The sequence below is a fragment of the Oncorhynchus nerka genome, unplaced genomic scaffold (assembly GCF_034236695.1).
Source record: "Oncorhynchus nerka isolate Pitt River unplaced genomic scaffold, Oner_Uvic_2.0 unplaced_scaffold_13___fragment_10___debris, whole genome shotgun sequence".
Classification (NCBI taxonomy): Eukaryota; Metazoa; Chordata; class Actinopteri; order Salmoniformes; family Salmonidae; genus Oncorhynchus; species Oncorhynchus nerka.
In genome coordinates this window covers 230127-250000 of record NW_027040342.1, presented here as the reverse complement: position 1 = coordinate 250000, position 19874 = coordinate 230127, and the positions used below count along the sequence as shown (strand labels likewise).

The window sequence follows — 19874 nt, the reverse complement described above, 5'->3', positions numbered from 1 at the left end:
GCAACTCAGCGCGATGACGCATGTGCCAATTGAATCTCAAAAAGGAAACAGTCAGTTGTTGTATTTGGTTTTATTAAAAAGTATTCAGCAAACAATGAAAGGCATGCAACAGAGGACAAACATAGGTACACGGTAAGGGTTTGATGATTAAAAAAATTATCGACCTCATAGCAACTCGAAAGAGTCGGAGGAAAAAAAAAACGATAGTCTCATTGTGGAGTTAAGGTACTTGGCTAGCCAAACGGATGAGATGTCTTTAAGAGCTTTAACTTTCATCTTGGGCAATGCCAAAGATCTGCTTGTGCTTTCGACAACTCATCTTTTATGTATGTATGTCATGACAACACATATAGTGCACAACTAGTGAATTATATGCTTATGCACGACTAGATTTAGCTATACACCATGCTATTCTGACATGGTTTATTTTGGTTTATTTAAAAAAAATACAATAGCAAGTGTAAGGGCCTTTGGTCAATGTTGTTGCTGAAAAATACAGTGAGCAGTTGAGTATTGGAAGGATTAAGCACTTGTATATAGTTGGAATAGTGAAGGACCACTGATCCACATATTCTCTTCCACTGTCAGCATAAGTAGCCTGGTCCCCAGATCGGTTTGTGCTGTATAACCAAATCCTATGGTCGATGTCATGCAAAACCCTTGCTCGGAAGCCTCTGGTAGTAGTTCTGCCTTTGTGGTTTGTTGCGCTGGTCAGGACCTATCTGTCCCTCTTCACCTTCGAGGTCATCTCTCCTTGTGGTGTGTTGGTGTACGGCCCCCGTAGTGTCTTTCTACAAAGTATGCCAGATAGTCCCGTTTGCAGTGGAAAAAGGGCCTCTCCTTCAGGGAACTCTCGGTTTGACGTGACAATAACCATAGGAGTTGGCTATACAGCACAAACAGATCTGGGACCAGGCTAAAACGTAAGCACTAAAACTGCGTGTCCACCTGATTCTACAGCAGAGGGATTGAGTGAACATCTGCAGGCTTTGCTTCATTGATAAACAATGTATGCAGTGTCTATGGGTTGGCTTTTACACTATACCACCACAGGGGGTTCCTGCTTTGCTAAGCGCAGAGTAACGACAAGACACATAGGGAAATCCTATGGATGTGTTCTCAGCTCAACCACTAATGTAAATGCTTTCCCTTTTACTGGGGTTCAACTCTTAACAGTTACATCAATCTAATCCATTATTAAGAGCACTTGGTGCTTATATATACACACTGAACAAAAATATAAGCGCAACATGTTTCGTGTTTGTCCCATGTTTCATGAGCTGATTAAAAGATCCCAGAAATCTTCTCTCAAATTGTGCGCATAAATGTGTTTACATTCCTGAGGGTGAGCATTTTTGCCTTTTTCAAGCTAATCCATCCACCTGACAGGTGTGGCATATCAAGAAGCTGATTATACAGCATGATCAATACACAGGCGCACCTTGTGCTGGGGACAATAAAAGGCCACTAACATTTGAGGAGTATTTCTGTCTGTAATAAAGCCCTTTGTGGGGACAAACTCATTCTGATTGGCTGGGCCTTGCTCTCCATCGGGTGGGCCTATGCCAACCCATGGCGGCGCCCCTTTACAGTCATTTGAAATCTATGGTTTAGGGCCCAATTTATTTATTTCAGTAGACCAATTTCTTTATATGAACTGTAACTCTGCAAAATCTGACATTTTTGTGTTTATATGCAGGTCTCCAAAGGAAAAATAAATAAATATGGTATTGCCTGTTTAATACAGGCACTCTCTTATTCTAATAATAAGACATATCCTTATCAGCTTGGGATATGAACTATAGAAGTCCAGTCAATAACAGTAGGAAGTGCCCATGTCCAGTCATTGGGTTTGTGTGGTTTATCAAAGGGATAATGAGGTTAACCTCACCTGTTCATCCCTCCAACAGGAGGAACCACTACTCAGGGTCTCAAGGACCATCTGAGCAGTGGAGATCTGGAGGGAGAGGTGGTTAGTCTAGTCCCCTTAAACTCAACTCTGGATCTCAAAGCCAGTTCCACTGCTTTTTTAAATTGTTCCCCTCTAAATCTCAGACTGATTTAGACCTTGGATACCAGGTAGGTGCAATTAAGTATCAGGTAGAACAGAAAACCAGCTGGCTCCGGACCCCATAGGGTAAGAGTTTAATACCCCTCGTCTAGTCTATGGGTGGTAAGGCCACAAGAAGGAAGTCCCTTGTTTATTTACGGGAGGTGGGGGTGGGGTTCCCAAGGCTTGGGTCTCAGGATCTAAAGACATGAACGGCCCGCACCACATACTGCCTGCAGACGGGGCACTCGTTCATCCGCTTGCCACACTTGGTGCAGGTGACCATGTGGCCACACTCCAGTAGGACACAGTCAATGGGAGAGTCCATGCAGATCTTACACAGGTTCTCCTCCTGGCCAGGGGTACCGCTGGGGTCTGGGAGAAAGAAACAAGGGACAAAACACCATTACACACACACCTCATTAAATATTAGCTTAACCAGAGAGAGCTATAATACCTATAGCTGATCATTGGGGAGCTTTGTATTGCATGAAGCACAGGGAGAAAATAATCTCACCTGTGCCGTCGTTTGTACTTGAAACTGGAGGGGAAAAAGGAAAAAAAGCATGTTAAAAATGTCCTTGAATGATGCAATTCATTTTTAAAAATGTAATAAAATAAGCAAGATATTAAAATTAAGAAATTACCAGTTGTTCAACTAGATGTGAACCTTAGTAACAGTAAAACATTTAATTCGAGAGGTATTTCATTTGTCAAGCCTTGAAATCAGACATATCATTAGCCATATCATTAGACGCCTTTCCATTACTTTTTATGAAGTTGTGCAAACCTCAAATATATTGCTGTGCGGGTTGGGATAGCACTTCGCCATGGTGCCTGCAGTGTTGCTGCCTCGGTTGAAGTGGGTATCGGAGGGTCTAATAATTATATAAGTAATATAATTAGCCCCTACCCCCTCAATTGTCCCTCAGTTTTGGGACACCTGTGAATATGGCGGAGGCGTGCGTGAACGAGCAAATCGAGGACTAAGGGAAGGCACTGGTTAGGGATTCAGCAACTGTTATTGACATTCATTCACTGTGGCGGGGACTGCATGTACTGAATGTCTTATGTGACATCCCCAAACGCAGTCTCATACCAGACCTCCATTATTGAATTGTAATAGGGTCTCACCGTATTCCCTTGTTTGAGTACATTGTTTAAATTTAGAGGACAATCTCTATTTTTAAAGCAAATTGCATGTTATAGAAGGGCCCATACACTCGTTTTTTATACTTAAAGAGAATCCCTTCTTCATCCTCGTTGTGCAGTACAGGGGCTCTGAAAACAAACAAAAGCTCCAGAAACACCCAAATACGTCATTTTAGAAACTGAAAATCTCTCAGTATAGTAATGCAAGTCTTTAGATGTTGTACACATAAAATTGTGTCATTCCAAACATTATCTGCAATGCTATATTCCATTTGGTTGCGACTCGAGTGATACCGCTCTGTCTATTCTAGCAGCAAGCTACACGGAAAATGGAACAGATGGATAGGGGAAACAGCTTGAGTCACACAAAACGGACATCTAATGACCTGCATCACTATACTGACCGCGTTGCTGTTTCTAAAAGGACGTATTTGGGTGTTTTTGGAGCATTTGTTCATGTTTTTCAGAGCCCCTAGTACTGCACAGCGAGGGTGAGGAAGTGAATCGCTGGTTGGGGTAAGTTTCTCAAAAACAAGTGAAATCTCAAAAAGTGCCTGGACCCTTCTATAACATTTATATCAAAAATATAGATTTGGTTGTAAAAAAGCTAACTTCTCCTTTAATTATCAGGTTTATCTGAGTGGCCAAGATGTTCGCTGACTTAGAAGGTATACCTCTACCATATCCACAAATTCACAACCAGCCCAGTGGCCTTGTGGTTAGAGTGTCCGCCCTGAGATTGGAAGGTTCAATCCCCGCCCGAGTCATAGGCTATAAAATTGACCCGATGTCTCTCTACTTGGCACTCAGCATTTGGGAGAAGTATTTGGGTTAAGGCCTAGTGATACACTAGCCTCCTGTCCAGGGGGTCTACTTGTACATTAAGCTGTCTCACAGTAGAGACACAGGATCCTGCCCAATGGGTCGTTCAGACATACAGTAGGTGTTATTCACTAATCGATTGGGCAAGTGTTGGTGGTCATACAGGTGTAAAATATCTCACAGGATTCAATGGGCTTAAACCTAGCAAAGTGAAAACAGTCCAAATAGGTGCCTCATTTTACTACAGTCCTCCTTTACATTTGAGTAATTTAGCAGACACTTATCCAGAACAAGTTACTATCTGGGGTGTATTTATTAGTGCAAGTAGCAAACCGTTTTCCAACAGAATTGATTTTCTTCAACAAAAACAAGAGTTATTTATTGGACAAATTCAGGTATGTTCCTCTCTGTTTCGTACTAGATCCCTCCAAGTTACGTCCTGTTTGATTCCCAGTTCAACTATGATGCCGGTAATGAAAACAACCATTTATCACAAATATTGCAGGTAAAACCTCCTTTACCCAGATGATTCTGGAGGTCCTTCTGGTCGTGGTAGAGGCGGGTGACCCTCTCCATTAGCTCCCACTTTTCGCAGCAGCCCTTGTAGTTGACGAAGTTACGGGCCAGGATCTCCTTGAGCTGCCGGACGCTGAGGGCCTCGATGTCTTCTGCCACGGCCAGGTCAGACAGCGACGCCCTGCGGCCTGGCACCAGCACCTCCTCTGTGTCTGAGGACTGAGCAACAGCACAACAAATCAAGGTTGCGTTCAATAGGGAAACATGTTGTGGAACGTTCAGATACATTGTGTTAAGTGCCTGTAAAACAGACATGCATTGATCTATAACTAACACGTGCATCTAAGAGTATGGGATCAAGTCAGCTCGATGACATTTTAACAGCAATGTTCAGTACGTTGCACCCGCCTGAACGGGCCCCAGTACTTGATGATTGGTATAACAGAACATCTGGTGAAAAAGGTTACAGAACGGAATGACACAAATGGTAGGCTATTCCTGATTTTCTAAGGTCAGACAAAAATCGTGAACAATCACATCACATTGACAGCCATCATGTATGAATGTCAGAATGATTGATTAAAGGGATCCACTAACTGGCAATAGGGCCCATATTCACAAAGTGCTGATCTAGTATCAGTTTAGCCGTTTACCCCTTTTTCATGATATCAACATTTGTGGTCTTCTCCCATTGCTGCAACTCCAGCACTTACTCGTGGGAGGCGAAGGTTGAGAGCCGTGCGTCCTCTGAAACACGACCCTGCCAAGCCGCACTGCTTCTTGACACACTGCTTGCTTAATCCGGAAGCCGGCCGCACCAATGTGTCGGAGGAAACACCGTAAAACTGGTAACTGTGTCAGCATGCATGCGCCTGGCCCACCACAAGAGTCGCTAGAGCGCGATAGCACAAGGACATCCTGGCCCGCCAAACCCTCACCTAACCCGGACAACGCTGGGCCAATTTTGCGCCGCCTCATGTGTCTCCAGGACGCGGCCAGCTGCGAGACAGTTCGGGATCAGTGATGCCTCAAACACTGCGATGCAGTGCCTTAGACCGCTGCACCACTCAGGAGGCCCCAGTTTTGCCCTTTTAGAACCTCATGAATAAGATTACATTGACGGGTGAAACTGATCCTAGATCAGCACTCCTGCTCTGAGACGCTTTATGAATACAGGGCTAGAACCTATAGCACAAGATTATGGTTCTTTGAGATCTATCTCTAGGTCAACAACTAGTGTCATCGTGTGACAACACTAACTATCTTGTTTAGCTATCCCAACCCAAACTGTATTAAGAGGAACCTTGTCAGTCACATGGGGCTTTCACAGACAGTGCAGGGAATGACAACACGCCACATTACATGCCAAAGCTGATATCCATCAGTGGGGATAAGAATATATTACTGCTCAACTACAAGGGGAACATTCTGACAGACAGGTGAATAATGGGACACACCATGCAGACATGGGCAGCCAGCCATCAAACAATAAAACACTGCTTTACAATGGGACTCTGTCTGAGCACAAAGGCACTGGAAGGTCTAAAACAGTCACTAGCCGTATGTCCTACAGTATGATTAAACTAAGTACATTGAGTAGGCTTCTACACCAAAAAGTAAGCCAGTTTGACTAAAAAATCAACTCAAATCTATGTAGATACTGAATGCTCCTTTTCCTTTATTATCCTGGATAGTCACAAGGAATACTTTTTTTAGATTGATAATTGTATTTTTCAACCAATCATTGAAAAATAGATATACAGTGCATTCAGCATTTGGAAAAAGCCCCTCGATTTCTTCCACATTTCGTTACAGCCTTATTCTAAAATGGATTAAAATATGTTTTCCCCCTCATCAATCTACACACAATACCCAATGATGACAAAGCAAAAAGAGGGTTTTAGAAGTTTTTGCAAATATATATATATATATATATTTTTTTTTAAACAAACATCACAAGTATTCAGACCCTTTACTCAGTACTTTGTTGAAGCACTTTTGGCAGTGATTACAGCCTCAAGTCTTATTGGCTCTGGCTGGGCCACTCAAGGACATTTAGAGACTTGTCCCGAAGCCACTCACTTTGTTGTCTTGGCTGTGTGCTTAGGGTCATTGTCCTGTTGGGAGGGTGAACCGTCACCCCCATTCTGAGGTTCTGAGCACACTGGAGCAGGTTTTCATCAAGGATCTCTCTGTACTTTGCTCTGTTCATCTTTCCCTCAACGTGACACATTGGTATTCAGGTCAAAGAATTCAATCTTGCTTTCATCAGACCAGAGAATCTTGTTTCTCATGGTCTGAGATTCTTTAGGTGCCTTTTGGCAAACTCCAAGTGGGCTGTAATGTGCCTTTTACTGTGGAGTGGTTTCCGTCTGGCAACTCTACCATAAAGGCCTGATTGGTGGAGTTCTGCAGAGATGGTTGTCCTTCTGGAAGGAACTGTGGAGCTCTATCAGAGTGACCATCGGGTTCTTGGTCACCTCCCTGACCAAGGCCCTTCTCCCCTGATTGCTCAAGTTTGGCCGGGCGACCAGCTCTAGGAAGGGTCTTGGTGGTTCCAAACATCTTCCATTTAAGAATGATGGAGGCCACTGTGTTCTTGGGGACATTCAATGGTGTAGAAATGTTTTAGTACCTTCCCCAGATCTGTGCCTCGACACAATCCTGTCTCGGAGCTCTACGGACAATTCCTTCAACCTCATGGCTTGGTTTTCGATCTGACATGCACTGTCAACTTTGGGACCTTGTATAGACAGGTGTGTGCCTTTCCAAAATCATGTCCAATATATTTAATTTACCACAGGTGAACTCCAATCAAGTTGTAGAAACATCTCAAGGATGATCAATGGAAACAGGATGGACCTGAGCTCAGTTTTGAGTCTTTTAGTAAAGGAATGAATACTTAAGTAAATAAGGTATGTGTTTTTATTTGTTTAATACATTTGCAAACATTTTTAAAAACCTGTTTTCGCATTGTCATTATGGGGTATTGTGTGTAGATTGATGAGGGAAAAAATATAATTTAATACATTTTAGAATAAGGCTGTAACATAAGAAAATGTGAAAAAAGTCAAGGGGTCTGTGCAGATTTGCCAAAAAAGGTCAACTTGCTTAATTTAGTTAATATTTAACATAAGTCGTAGTAAAAAAACATTACCTTTTCTGAGAAGGCTAGCCTTAAGAACTTCCTGCCAAAGCAGGTTATGGCCATCATAGTTAAAACACCTCTTGCATCAATGGAGGTCAAATCTGGTACATGTCATAGGCCTGTTCCACAGAAAGTTTGCTCTCATTCTGTGTAGGGCACACATAACAACAACAAAAAACTATCTAGCAACCTAAGCAGGTTCTGAGACCCATCTGAGCTCAGGACCTGTATTCATGAAGTGTCTCAGAGTAGGAGCCAAGAAGTGTGAAATACTTAGGTTGTGAAGTGGCGAGATTCCTGACAGAGGTAAGCATAGGGCAGAAAGTAATTGACTAGGTCAACCAGAAAATCACATTTCTGACCAGAAAAGACACATTTCTAGATAAAGGGATTTAGATTTAAACACTTCTACAAGGCGTGGTTAATGTTGAGAGCCAAGTGTAAACCCCTCTGCACTAGTGGATAATTATTAGTGTATATTTGCTCTTTTGTAAACATTTAAATATTTGGACACTATGATCGAATGAATCTGCAGCTGCAGTACCTGCAGCTCCTGCTCTCCCTGCAGCTCTGTATCTCCCTCAGTGTCCAGTGGCTCCTCAAGACCCGGGGACACCAACACAGACACGGTCTACGAGCAGAAACCCACCACACACCCAAAACACTACATTAGCGAGCTAGAGTTAGCCATACTCTAACTAGGAGAAGCCACACCGAAAGTTAGTTATCCATTCTCAAGCTATTGCTACGCAACACAAAAGGTGAGGTTATGGACAAAACTGTAAATTAATGTTTGACAGAAACAGGGGTAAGGGGTGGTATGGCGGGTTCTCCTGGGTTTGGGCCTCACCTGACTGTCCTCCTGAGAGGGTGGCGGCTGTGAAGGGGCATGGTCTGTGGAGGTGGAGTCGGGGTGTGTAGAGGGTGTGGTGGTGGTGGGGTGTCCTGGAGGAGGAGTTGTCTCATGCTGGGTGGCGGTTTGGGTCAGAGGGTTTACGATTGGGCCAGAGAGTGACTGTGTCTGCTGTCCCAGGACCAACTCCACCAGTTCCTCTTTCTCACGGCACATCTGCGTTGAGACCTTGTGCAGGTGGAGGTAGTCGCGCAGGTCCTTCACCTTGACCTTCATCAGCTCGGTGCGATCGAAAAGTGTGCCGTGGAACCGCTGGCAGGTGTGGCAAAGGCGTGGACGGGGCTCAAGCTGGGCCGAACACCTGCCGCAGTAGTTATTCTTGCAGTCCATGCAGACATGCTGCGGGGGAGAGGAGACCGACACACAATGACTGTCAATCAAGTGTCTGCTAGCTTATTTTCCCTCCCTGGCCATAACAATTCAACTTTCACAAACCAGTACATTACTGGACCAGAAGAGTTCCTTTTAAAATTTGTCCCAGATTATGCTCCGACCTGACACTGACAACGTAATGCCTGTCATGACGTGGCCCTTTTTGGGTATAGATTTTGGCTTCCCCCTCTCTCCTACACCCAGGTTCTGTTATCTCAGGTCGTAAATTCCTGGAGGAGACTCTCTCCACTTGGCCATGCAGTATGGAGAGAGACCACAGAGTGAACAAACGATTTCACGTGGCAAAACACCTAAATCCCCAAAATGGGAAAATGAAACAAAATGTCCACTTGTGAGGAGGTGGGAATGGTCCATAGACACTTAAAGAATGGGTATGATAAGTGTGTTTCATTTGGTGACCTCAGAGGACAGGAAACACACATAACTATATCTCTGAATATGTACATTTATCAATTATGGGGTTTGCATTTAATTATTGTATAAAATGAATGAGTAAAGATGAAACTATTTATGAAATTATGTAATATGATGTTAAACCTACAATGTGAGAGAATTGTATTCCCTTTAAAGTTTAACTAAGTCATTGGCCCGCCCCCGTGAGCACAGACATCATCAGGCGACATGATCAGGCATCCTAAGAAAATCCTCTTAATACTGAGGAAATCCACAGTGAGCTGTGATTGCAAATAGTTGAGACCACGCGTACCTCGGTGGAAACTGAGGTGGCACAAGTTTGAATTTAGACTAAGCAAACCCACAGCGTGAGCTGTGATTGCGAATAGTTATTGAATTCCTAACCATACTACATGGGAGCATTGGCTACACAGCTGGAAATGGTTCAACTCTGAGACTATCGATCCCTACAGAATAAGAGCAAATCTTAGATACTAATTAATAGTCTGCAGCTAGAAATTACGTCAACCTGGGATGCAAAGACAGACAACTGCCGAAACATCTATGAGAACACGTCTGAATGGTACTCTGAAGTATCCATTCTAACCATGAAAGACTGATCTTCAGGAAAGCTGAGAGAGAGAGAGAGAGAGAGAGAGAGAGAGAGAGAGAGAGCGAGAAAGAGACAAGGATGAACTGACTCTCCAGCAGACGGACCGGATTCCAACAGAAAAGATCACAACACATGGGTGTAAATATATATATTCATTGCAGTTATTCCCAAATGAGTGAGCGTTCATGTGCAAAGGATTAGCATTTCAACTAATATAATTATATTAGTACTGTGTGTAATGATCCCTCTGGTCTTTTCCGCTTCCACACCCAATTCCCTTTGTCCACCAAGCCATCATATCAGCTTGGCCCACTAGGGAATCTTCCCTATCATTTGTTAGTAACATATCTAATGTTTGTTTGCTTAAGCATTTCTGTGATTATTTAGTTAGTAAGTAAATAAATGAACAGGCCAAATGGTATATGGATGATTTATAGTAAAGGCTGGGTTCGTGCAGATAACCAACAATTTACGATGTTTGAAATGAGACGGACGGGAGGTAAATAATAATTCATTAATAAGAAGACTAATTGATCCGATATTGAAATATCTGAAGAGTTATATTAGGAAAATTATAACTTTGTAATCTGAAGATTTTCCTTGGTGCCCCGATTTCCTAGTTAATTACAATTACATGATTCGTTTTAATCATGTACTAATAATTGATTTGATAAAGTCTTCACTTTTAATGATGCCAAAGACACGACACCTAGATATTGAAGACCAAGAAGCATATATGCTCTTCTTGTTCAAATTTTGCTCTGAGTGCGGTTCAGGTACAGAAAAGTACATAACCAGTGCATTAGTTTCACACTTTTCATGCATCCACCAGATAATGGAGGTATTGAAAGTTGTGGGAAAATCTAAGAGCTGGATACTCAAGAGTCAAGCCTTGAGGTCTGACGTATTGCTGGTTCTCTTTTCTCTGCAAGCTATCAATTCCGGTAGACTTCTAGTCATTGCGCTAACGTTAGTTAGTATGGGCTCACAAAACTACCTCTAACTTCATTCATACTGGACAGAGAGACATACAAATGCTATCAATGCGTTCACCTGACTCTTGGTAAGTATAAATTGCCAGAATCTTGCAAAATCCATTCAATCAATGTTGATCAATTTCTAATTGGCCAGATCTGAATCAACCACTGATTACAGAAGATTAAAAACCTGCAGTGCTATAGATCTCAAAGTCCGGATTTGGGAAAGGGTGGGCTAAAAGGGTTTTAGGTACCTTTCTGGCTAGGGTGACGAAGCGGCTTCCGCAGGCTTTGCACGTGTGGTCCGGGAGTGGGGGCGACGGGTAGTTGCTGTAGCCTGAGTTAGTATAGGCCTGGTGACGCGTGCGGCTGTTGCTCTCCTCCACCGTGGCAGTGTCCAAACATAACCAGTTACAGCAGGACGCCCACATGCTCCACACCTGGAAACACAACAACTCTTAGATGGGCTCCCCACCTGGACACACACACACACACACACACGTGTTAAGCGTTAAGATGTATAGAGTGGGTTAGGGAAGACAGACCAGACTAAAGAGTTTTGGGGAGAAAAAGAAAAGAATAAGGAGTGTAGAGGTTTTGAATAGTTAAGATCATGAACAGAGTGCGTGAGTAGTGAGTGACTAAAGAGTCAGGGTATGTTTGAGTTGGACAAACTTGAGAGAAATTTGAAGGGCATGAGCCAGGGCTGGGGTGGTGCAGTGAAGAAAGAGCTGTAAGAGGGGTTGAAGAGCTAGGCTAGGCTAGGCTAGGCTATAAGAAAAACAACTGAAGTGCTGATGTTACAGTGCAGTGGTGCGGCGGTATTATGTTGGGACGCCCAACGTCGTATAGGGCTCAATCAATGACACTGGAATTGTAATTGAAATGAGAGATCTGCAGTGAATGGCGGTGGCCTCAAACTTTTGTCAGTAAGGAGACCAGGCAGCTGAATTTGGCTACCAGAAGTAGGGCTCCCATCATTAATTCAGAGCTTGTTCGCAGTCAGAGCTGCAGGAGCACAGGCTGGCAACACTGTTCTTGATGGAGTGACATCCTATCTCCCAAACATGAACAAAGGAAGCCAAACTGTAGTCTCCACTCCAGGGCCCTTAAATGTTATTTGTCACATGCCTCGTAAACAACAGGTGTCGACTACCAGTGAAATGCTTACTCACGGGCCCTTACAAACAACACAGAGAGAGAAAAAAATTGAGAAATAATAGAAAAGTAAAACATGTAATAATAAATACACAATGAGTAACGTTAACTTGGCTATATACATGGGGTACCTGTACCGAGTCAATGTGCATGGGTATGAGGTAATTGAGGTAGATATGTACATATAACTAGGAATAAAGTGACAGATAAAACAGTAGCAGCGTTGGTGAGGAGTCAAAAGTGCAAAAAGGGCCAATGCCGATTATCCGGGTAGCTAGTTGTTTAACTATTTAACTAACTGTTTAGCAGTTTTATGGCTTGGGGGTAGAAGCTGTTTAGGGTCCCGTAGGTTCCAGACTTTCCATGCAATAGCAGAGCGAATAGTCTATGACTAGGGTGGCTGGAGTCTGACAATTTTTTGGGGACGTCCTTTGACATTGCCTGGTATAGAGGTCCTGGATGGCAGGGAGCCTGGCCCGTGATGTACTGGGCCATACGCACTAGCCTCTGTAGAGCCTTGCGGTCGTATGCCAAGCAGTAGCCATACCAAGCGGTGATGCAGCCAGTCAAGATGCACTCAATAGCGCAGCTGTAAAACTTTGAGGATCTGAGGGCCCATGCCAAATCTTTTCAGCCTCCTGGTGGGGGGGGGGGGGGGCATTGTAGTTCCCTCTTCACAACTGTGTTGGTGTGTGTGGACCAAGATAGATCCTTAGTAATGTGGACACTACAGCCCAGTCGATGTGGATGGGGGTGTGCTCGGCCCTCCGTTTCCTGTAGTCCACAATCAGCTCCTTGGTCTTGTTGACATCGAGGGAGAGATTGTTGTCCTGGCAGTGTCTCTGACCTCCTCCCTTAAGGCTGTCATCGTCATCAATGATCAGGCCTGCCACCGTCGTGTGGTCGGCAAACTTAATGATGGTGTTTGAGTCGTGCCCGGCCATGCAGTTGTGGGTGAACAGGGAGTACTGGAGGGGACTTGGGTTAGGGGAAATGTGCAAGTTTTAAAGTGACACAATAACTGTTAGCCACGGTGCCAGCTAAAGATGACATGCAGGAGCTTGCAGGGATTTGTAGTCTTGCATGATGTCTACATTGAGGCTAATGAGTATTTTCGAATCAGGGTAAATAGAGCCGAAAATATTGATAAAAGTCACCTTGTCCGAGAGAGATTTACATGGTAATCAAAACGTCACGCCAGGGTAAGCCTACACAAAACACAGCCTAAAAGACGTCAGGAAGTCCAAGATCCAGTTGCAGAGGGAGGTGTTCAGTCCCAGGGTACTTATTTTAGTGATGAGCTTGGAGGGCACTACGGTGTTGAATGCTGAGCTGTAGTCCATGAACAGCATTCTCACATAGTTGTTCCTCTTGTCCAGGTGGGATAGGGCAGTGTGGCGTGCAATAGAGATTGCATCATCTGTGGATCTGTTGGGGCGGTACGCAAATTGGGAGTGGGTGTAGGGCGTCTGGGATAAAGGTGTTGATGTGAGCCATGACCAGCCTTTCAAAGCATTTCATTGCAACAGTTGTGAGTGCTTCGGGTCGATAGTCATTTAGACAAGTTACCTTGGCGTTCAGCCTGAGTGCTGATCTGGGATCAGGTCCCACTGTCCAAGCAATATTTAAGCAATAAGGCCAGAGGAAGTGTGATATATGCCCAATATACCACAGCTAAGAGCTGTTCTTAGGCACGCTGCAACACAGTGCCTGGATACAGCAATTAGCCGTGGTATATTGGCCAAATACCACAAACCCCAGAGGTGCCGTACTGCTATTATCAACTGGTTAGCAACGTAATTAGAACAGTTAAAAGTAATTTGTTGTCATACACGTAGTATACGGTCTGATATACCATGGCTTTCAGCCAATCAGCATTCAGGACACAACCCACCTGTTTTATAATATTCATTTTGATCTAAAAGGTCAAACAGATCCTAGATCAGCACTCCTACTCTAAGACACTTTATAAACACATACAGACCCATACAGCATGTAAGGTGAGGTCTGCTAACTAGGCTTTGGCAACACCCTCAATCTCTCATGAATTTACGATAGGATTTATATGTTTTTTCTGAGGCGTAGGTCAGGGTAGCCCAAGATGGACCTTATCTAGGCTAAGTGTATGTTATTTTCAGGTAGACTGGCTCTGGCAGCCAAAACAGCCAAATACTCCATCTAAACATGAATGGCGCCGGGGAGGATGGCTAACGTTTATGTGCTCCTAACCAACTCTTTTTTTTTTTTTTTTTTGCGTTGTTTGTAACTTTTTTTGTACATAATGTTTTTGCAACCGTCTCTTATGACCAAAAATAACTTCTGGACATCAAGAACAGCGATTACTCACCATGAACGGGTAGACGCTTTTTCCTTTAACCTCTAATGACTCCCCATCCCGCATGAGGGAGCGTAATCATCGCCTGACACTAATTAGCATAACGCAACGGACATAAATATTCCTAGAAAATATTCCTATTCATGAAAATCACAAATGAAATATATTGAGACACAGCTTAACCTTTTGTTTAATCACCCTGTCATCTCAGATTTTCAAAATATGCTTTACAGCCAAAGCTAGACAAGTATTTGTGTAAGTTTATCGATAGCCTAGCATAGCATTTTGTCCAGCTAGCAGCAGGTAACTTGGTCACGGAAATCAGAAAAGCAATCAAATTAAATTGTTTACCTTTGATGAGCTTTCGGATGTTTTCACTCACGAGACTCCCAGTTAGAAAGCAAATGTTCCTTTTTTCCCAAAATATTATTTTTGTAGGCGAAATAGCTCCGTTTGTTCTTCACGTTTGGCTGAGAAATCGCCCGGAAATTGGAGTCACGAAAACGGCGAAAAATATTCCAAATTAGCTCCCTAATATCGACAGAAACATGGCAAACGTTGTTTATAATCAATCCTCAAGGTGTTTTTCAAATATCTATTCGATAATATATCCATCGGGACAATAATTTTTTCAGTAGGACCGATTGGAGTAATGGCTACCTCTGTATTTTACACGAGAATCTCTCTGGGAGCATCAGGTGACCACTTGCGCAATGTAGCCGCTTATGGGTATTCTTCAACATAAATGCGTAAAACTACGTCACAATGCTGTAGACACCTTCGGGAATATGGAGAAAGAGTAATCTGGTTGATAGCCCATTCACTGCTCAATAGGGACGCATAGGAACGCAGCGGTTTCAAAACATGAGGAACTTCCGGATTGGATTTTTCTCAGGCTTTCGCCTGCAACATCAGTTCTGTTATACTCACAGACAATATTTTTACAGTTTTGGAAACTTTAGAGTGTTTTCTATCCCAAGATGTCAATTAGATGCATATTCTAGCATCTTGTCCTGACAAAATATCCCGTTTACTACGGGAATGTTTTTTTCTTCAAAAAATGAAAATACTGCCCCCTAGTCACAACAGGTTTTAATGAGTACAACATGAAGGATATACTGCTTTCCCGGGAACAGGCCCAAATCCCAGTCATTTGCGTGAAGAGAAGACAGAGAAAAAGGGGGTGAAGGTCAGGCTGCCTCCTGAGAATTCGTAGGCGAGCGAGTAAACCCCCACTAGCATCCGTTCTATTGACCAACGTGCAATCATTGGAAACTAAAAATCAATGACTGTAATATCTTATGTTTGGCTGAACGACGACATGAATAACATACAGCTGTGGGGTTTTACACTGTATCGGCAGGATAGAACAGCAGCCTCTGGTAAGACAAGGGCTGGAGGTCTATGTATATTTATAAACAACAGCTGGTGCACAATATCTAAGGAAGTCTCAAGGTTTTGCTCGCGTGAGTTAGAGCATCTCATGATAAGCAGTAGACCACACTATCTACCTAGAGAGTTTTCATCTGTATTTTCCGTAGCCATCTACATACCATCACAGACCGATGCTGGCACTAAGACTCACTCAATGAGCTGTACACCGCCATAAGCAAACAGGAAAATGCTCATCCAGAGGAGGCGCTCCTAGTGGCCGGGGACTTTAATGCAGGGAAACTTTAAATCTGTTTTACCTCATTTCTAAATGTTAAATGTGCTGGCAAAGCGTCAAAACAGGACTAAGATTGAATCATACTACACCAGCACCAACACTCGCCAGATGTGGCAGGGCTTGCAAACTATTACAGACTACAAAGTCAAGCACAGGTGAGAGCTGCCCAGTGACACAAGCCTAGCAGATGAGCTAAATTACTTCCATTCTTGCTTCGAGGCAAGTAACACTGAAACATGCATGACTGCATCAGCTGTGCCGGACGAATGCGCGATCATGCCCTCCGCAGCTGATGTAAATAAGACCTTTAAACAGGTCAACATTCACGAGGCCGCAGGACAAGACAGATTATCAGGACATGTACTCCGAGCATGCGCTGACCAACTGGCAAGTGTCTTCACTGACATTTTCAACCTCTCCCTGTCTGAGTCTGTAATACCAACATGTTTCAAGCAGACCACCATAGACCAACATAGGTTGTTATGAAAACTTGAAATCATCCCTAATTAATAGGCCATGACGATTAATTGGTTGACCTCTAGCCAGGACAACAACCTCTCCCTCAACGTGATCAAGACAAAGGAGATGATTGTGGACTACAGGAAAAGGAGGACCGAGCACACCCCCATTCTCATCGACGGGGCTGTAGTGGAGCAGGTTGAGAGCTTCAAGTTCCTTGGTGTCCATATCACCAACAAACTAACATGGTCTAAGCACACCAAGACAGTCGTGAAGAGGGCACGACCAAACCTATTCCCCCTCAGGAAACTGAAAAGATTTGGCATGGGTCCTCAGACCCTCAAAAGGTTCTGCAGCTGCACCATCCAGAACATATGACTGGTTGCATAACTGCCTGGTATGGCAACTGCTTGGCCTCTGACCGCAAGGCACTACAGAGGGTATTGCGTACGGCCCAGTACATCACTGGGGGGCTTCTAAACAGCTTCTACCCCCAAGCCATAAGACTCCTGAACAGATAATCAAATGGCTACCCAGACTATTTGCTTTGCCCCCCTTTACTCAACTGCTACTCTCTGTTATTATCTATGCATAGTCACTTTAATAACTCTACCTACGTGTCCATATTACCTCAATTACCCCGCACATTCACTCTGTACCAGTACCCCCTGTGTATACCCTCGCTATTATTATTTTACTACTGCTCTTTACTTCTGTGTTACTTGTATTTCTTTAAACTGCATTGTTGGTTAAGGGATTGTAAATTAAGCATTTCACTGTAAGGTCTACCTGTTGTATTTGTCGCATGTAACAAATACAATTTGATTTGACTCTCATTTGCAATACAGTTCTAGTGACATTAAGCCCAATTACTTTCATATCACATCAAAATAATTTCACAGACGCAAAATAGACACACTGTAATTTGTTTTAACCGGCTTTATCACAGTTGCTGCAGGCAGTAGTTTTCAGTGACTATTAGGTATCGAGAATACCATACATGTGTAAACACAGGTAGTCCCTCTTTCTTCCAAACACGCGCTATAACGCGGATATATGGCGGTGTGGGAACACTAACCATATAAAAAAAGGTGTAACGTTTTTAAAAAACATTTTCTCGCTGATATGAACGATAAGTTATTTATGCTTCCGTGCCGCAAGCGAAGCGTCCGACCGAGCGTCGGGGCTCTTAACAAAACCCCGCATGGTAGAAGACGCTTCGACCAACGACTAGTGTAATGTAATGGAACTTCGAGTTAGAAGTAGACTTCTCACAAATCCACACAGCAAGTTTGTCTCAACAGTCACAGTTCACACTACAATATGCTTTACGTATACAGTTCAAATACCTAGTCAGTTAGGTTCACTGGACACTTTCATTACACTGTCAGAAAAAAATACAGGGTCTCAAGGTCCAAAATAAAAGGCATAACGTTACAGTAATACGGTCCAAAATCTAAACCAATATAGCCACCCATGTAGTTAACGTTAGCCACGACACTCAGAACGTGGCACATAACTAAAACACTCAAAACAGTGGTGGGGATGTCCCCGTACATATGGACACGCCGTCATCTTCGCAAGTAAATATTCAGCAAGACCGGAAAAAGAAGACTCGAAATCAATGTAACGTTACCTATTCATCTGATGTTGTCAGCACTTTGGTTCACTGCCTTGCGTTAGCAATACATTTGAGCTGTACAGATACTAGCGAACGCATAACCTTTGCCCATAATAGCTGGCTAGCAAACTTAACGTTAGTAGCTAGCCAGCTGCTGCTAACTGGAAGTCTTTATCGAGTGGAAATGATCAACATTATAGCTACCTGGTTCAGGTAGCCCGGGGTCGTAAGCGCCTGCTAGAAGCAGCTGGCAAGTAGCTCGCTAGCGGTTAGATGACTTTTGTGGAGCTAATGTTCCCCGACATTCACACAATTACAAGGAATAACTCCCCAGTGCGTTGAAGTGAAACAGGAAGAAAGTGATTCTAGCCAGTGACACTCCCCGGACAGTTTCAATCGCGGATGTGGGTGCACGTACATTTCGAATCATTGCTAGTTGAAGAGGTTGAATGCATACACGCGCACGAAAGTTTTTTTTATCAGTTTTGCATTTTATTTCCAAGGAAGTGGCGTCCTCTGGTGGACACTAATAAAACGATGCTGAATAATTATTAAAGCGTCCCCAACAACTTCAATGTATTACATGCTATCAATTACATTGCAAATCAACATCAAACCTCGTAAACCAATTTGTTTATCCGGAATGTATCTGCCACTATTTGATTGTAGCAGTAAAACATAGAACTGTAAAGGATGATTATGACATGTATATCGCCATCATACGCACTGCACTGTATGATAGCGATATACATGTGATAATCATCCTTAACAGTTCATGAAGTATTCATACCCCTTGATTTATTCCTTCCATATTTTATTTTTACAGCCTGAATTCAACATTTATTAAATTGATTTGTTTCTCACCATCTACACACAATACCCCATAATGACAAAGTGAAAACATGTTTTGAGAAATTTGAGCATTTACCAACATATCTCATTTATTTAAGTATTCACACGCCCTGAGTCAATACTTCGTAGAAGCATCTTTGGCAGCGATTACAGCTGTGAATCTTTCTGGGTAAATCTCTAAGAGCTTTACACACTTTACAACATGTGCCTATTATTATTTTCAAAATTCTTCAAGCTCTGTCAAATTGGTTGTTGATCATTACTAGACAACCATTTTGAGGTCTTGCCATAGATTGTCAAGTAGATTTAAGTCAAATCTATAACTTGGCCACATTTACTGTCACCTTGGTAAGCACCTCCAGTGTAGATTTGGCCTTGTGTTTTAGGTTATTGTTCTGCTGAAGGTGAATTCATCTCCCAGTGTCTGGTGGAAAGCTGACTGAACCAGGATTTCCTTTAGGATTTGGCCTGTGCTTAGCTCCATTCCGCTTATTTTTTATCCTGAAAAACTCCCCTGTCCTTTACAATTGTAAGCATACCCGTAACATGATGCAACCACCATTATTCTGGAAAATATTGAGAGTGGTAATGGAGAGAGGTATTTTCCCCCAAACATATATTTGTATTCAGGTCAAAAAGTTAATGCTTTGCCACATTTTCTACAGTATTGCTTTAGTGCCTGGTTGCAAACAGGATGCATGTTTTGGATGTCACAAAGTGCTTCTACATCTGCATTACTTGCTGTTTGGGGTTTTAAGCTGGGTTTCTGTATAAGCACTTTGTGACATCTCTTGTAAAAAGGG

General features: G+C 43.1%; 1 protein-coding gene across 3 annotated transcripts; it reads right to left on the bottom strand.

Annotated features, from left to right (window-relative positions):
* Nucleotides 1-54: 54 nt before the first annotated feature.
* LOC115106783 (E3 ubiquitin-protein ligase rififylin-like) lies at nucleotides 55-18650 on the bottom strand. Of its 3 annotated transcripts, none has more exons than XM_029629862.2 (7): nucleotides 18424-18650; nucleotides 11232-11417; nucleotides 8539-8940; nucleotides 8233-8319; nucleotides 4546-4759; nucleotides 2568-2591; nucleotides 55-2425 (listed from the first exon to the last, which is right to left on the bottom strand). In XM_029629862.2, exons 2-7 carry the CDS (start codon nucleotides 11406-11408, stop codon nucleotides 2244-2246), a joined length of 1086 nt encoding a protein of 361 aa, XP_029485722.1. In that variant the 5' UTR covers nucleotides 11409-11417; nucleotides 18424-18650; the 3' UTR covers nucleotides 55-2243. The 3 variants fall into 3 exon arrangements, with proteins under 3 accessions (XP_029485722.1, XP_029485723.1, XP_029485724.1); XM_029629863.2 differs by lacking the exon at nucleotides 18424-18650 and adding an exon at nucleotides 18235-18396; XM_029629864.2 differs by lacking the exon at nucleotides 8233-8319.
* Between the last annotated feature and the right edge of the window lie 1224 nt (nucleotides 18651-19874).

What these genes read in the sequence shown, in the direction of transcription:
- LOC115106783 (XM_029629862.2), bottom strand. Translation starts at nt 11,408, where the DNA reads ATGTGGGCGTCCTGCTGTAACTGGTTATGTTTGGACACTGCCACGGTG. An exon ending in AGGGAGAGCAGGAGCTGCAG is followed by an intron (nt 4,760 to 8,232) that starts GTACTGCAGCTG and finishes GCTGTTGCTCAG; the next exon opens with TCCTCAGACACAGAGGAGGT. An exon ending in GGACCTCCAGAATCATCTGG is followed by an intron (nt 2,592 to 4,545) that starts GTAAAGGAGGTT and finishes TTTCCCCTCCAG; the next exon opens with TTTCAAGTACAAACGACGGC.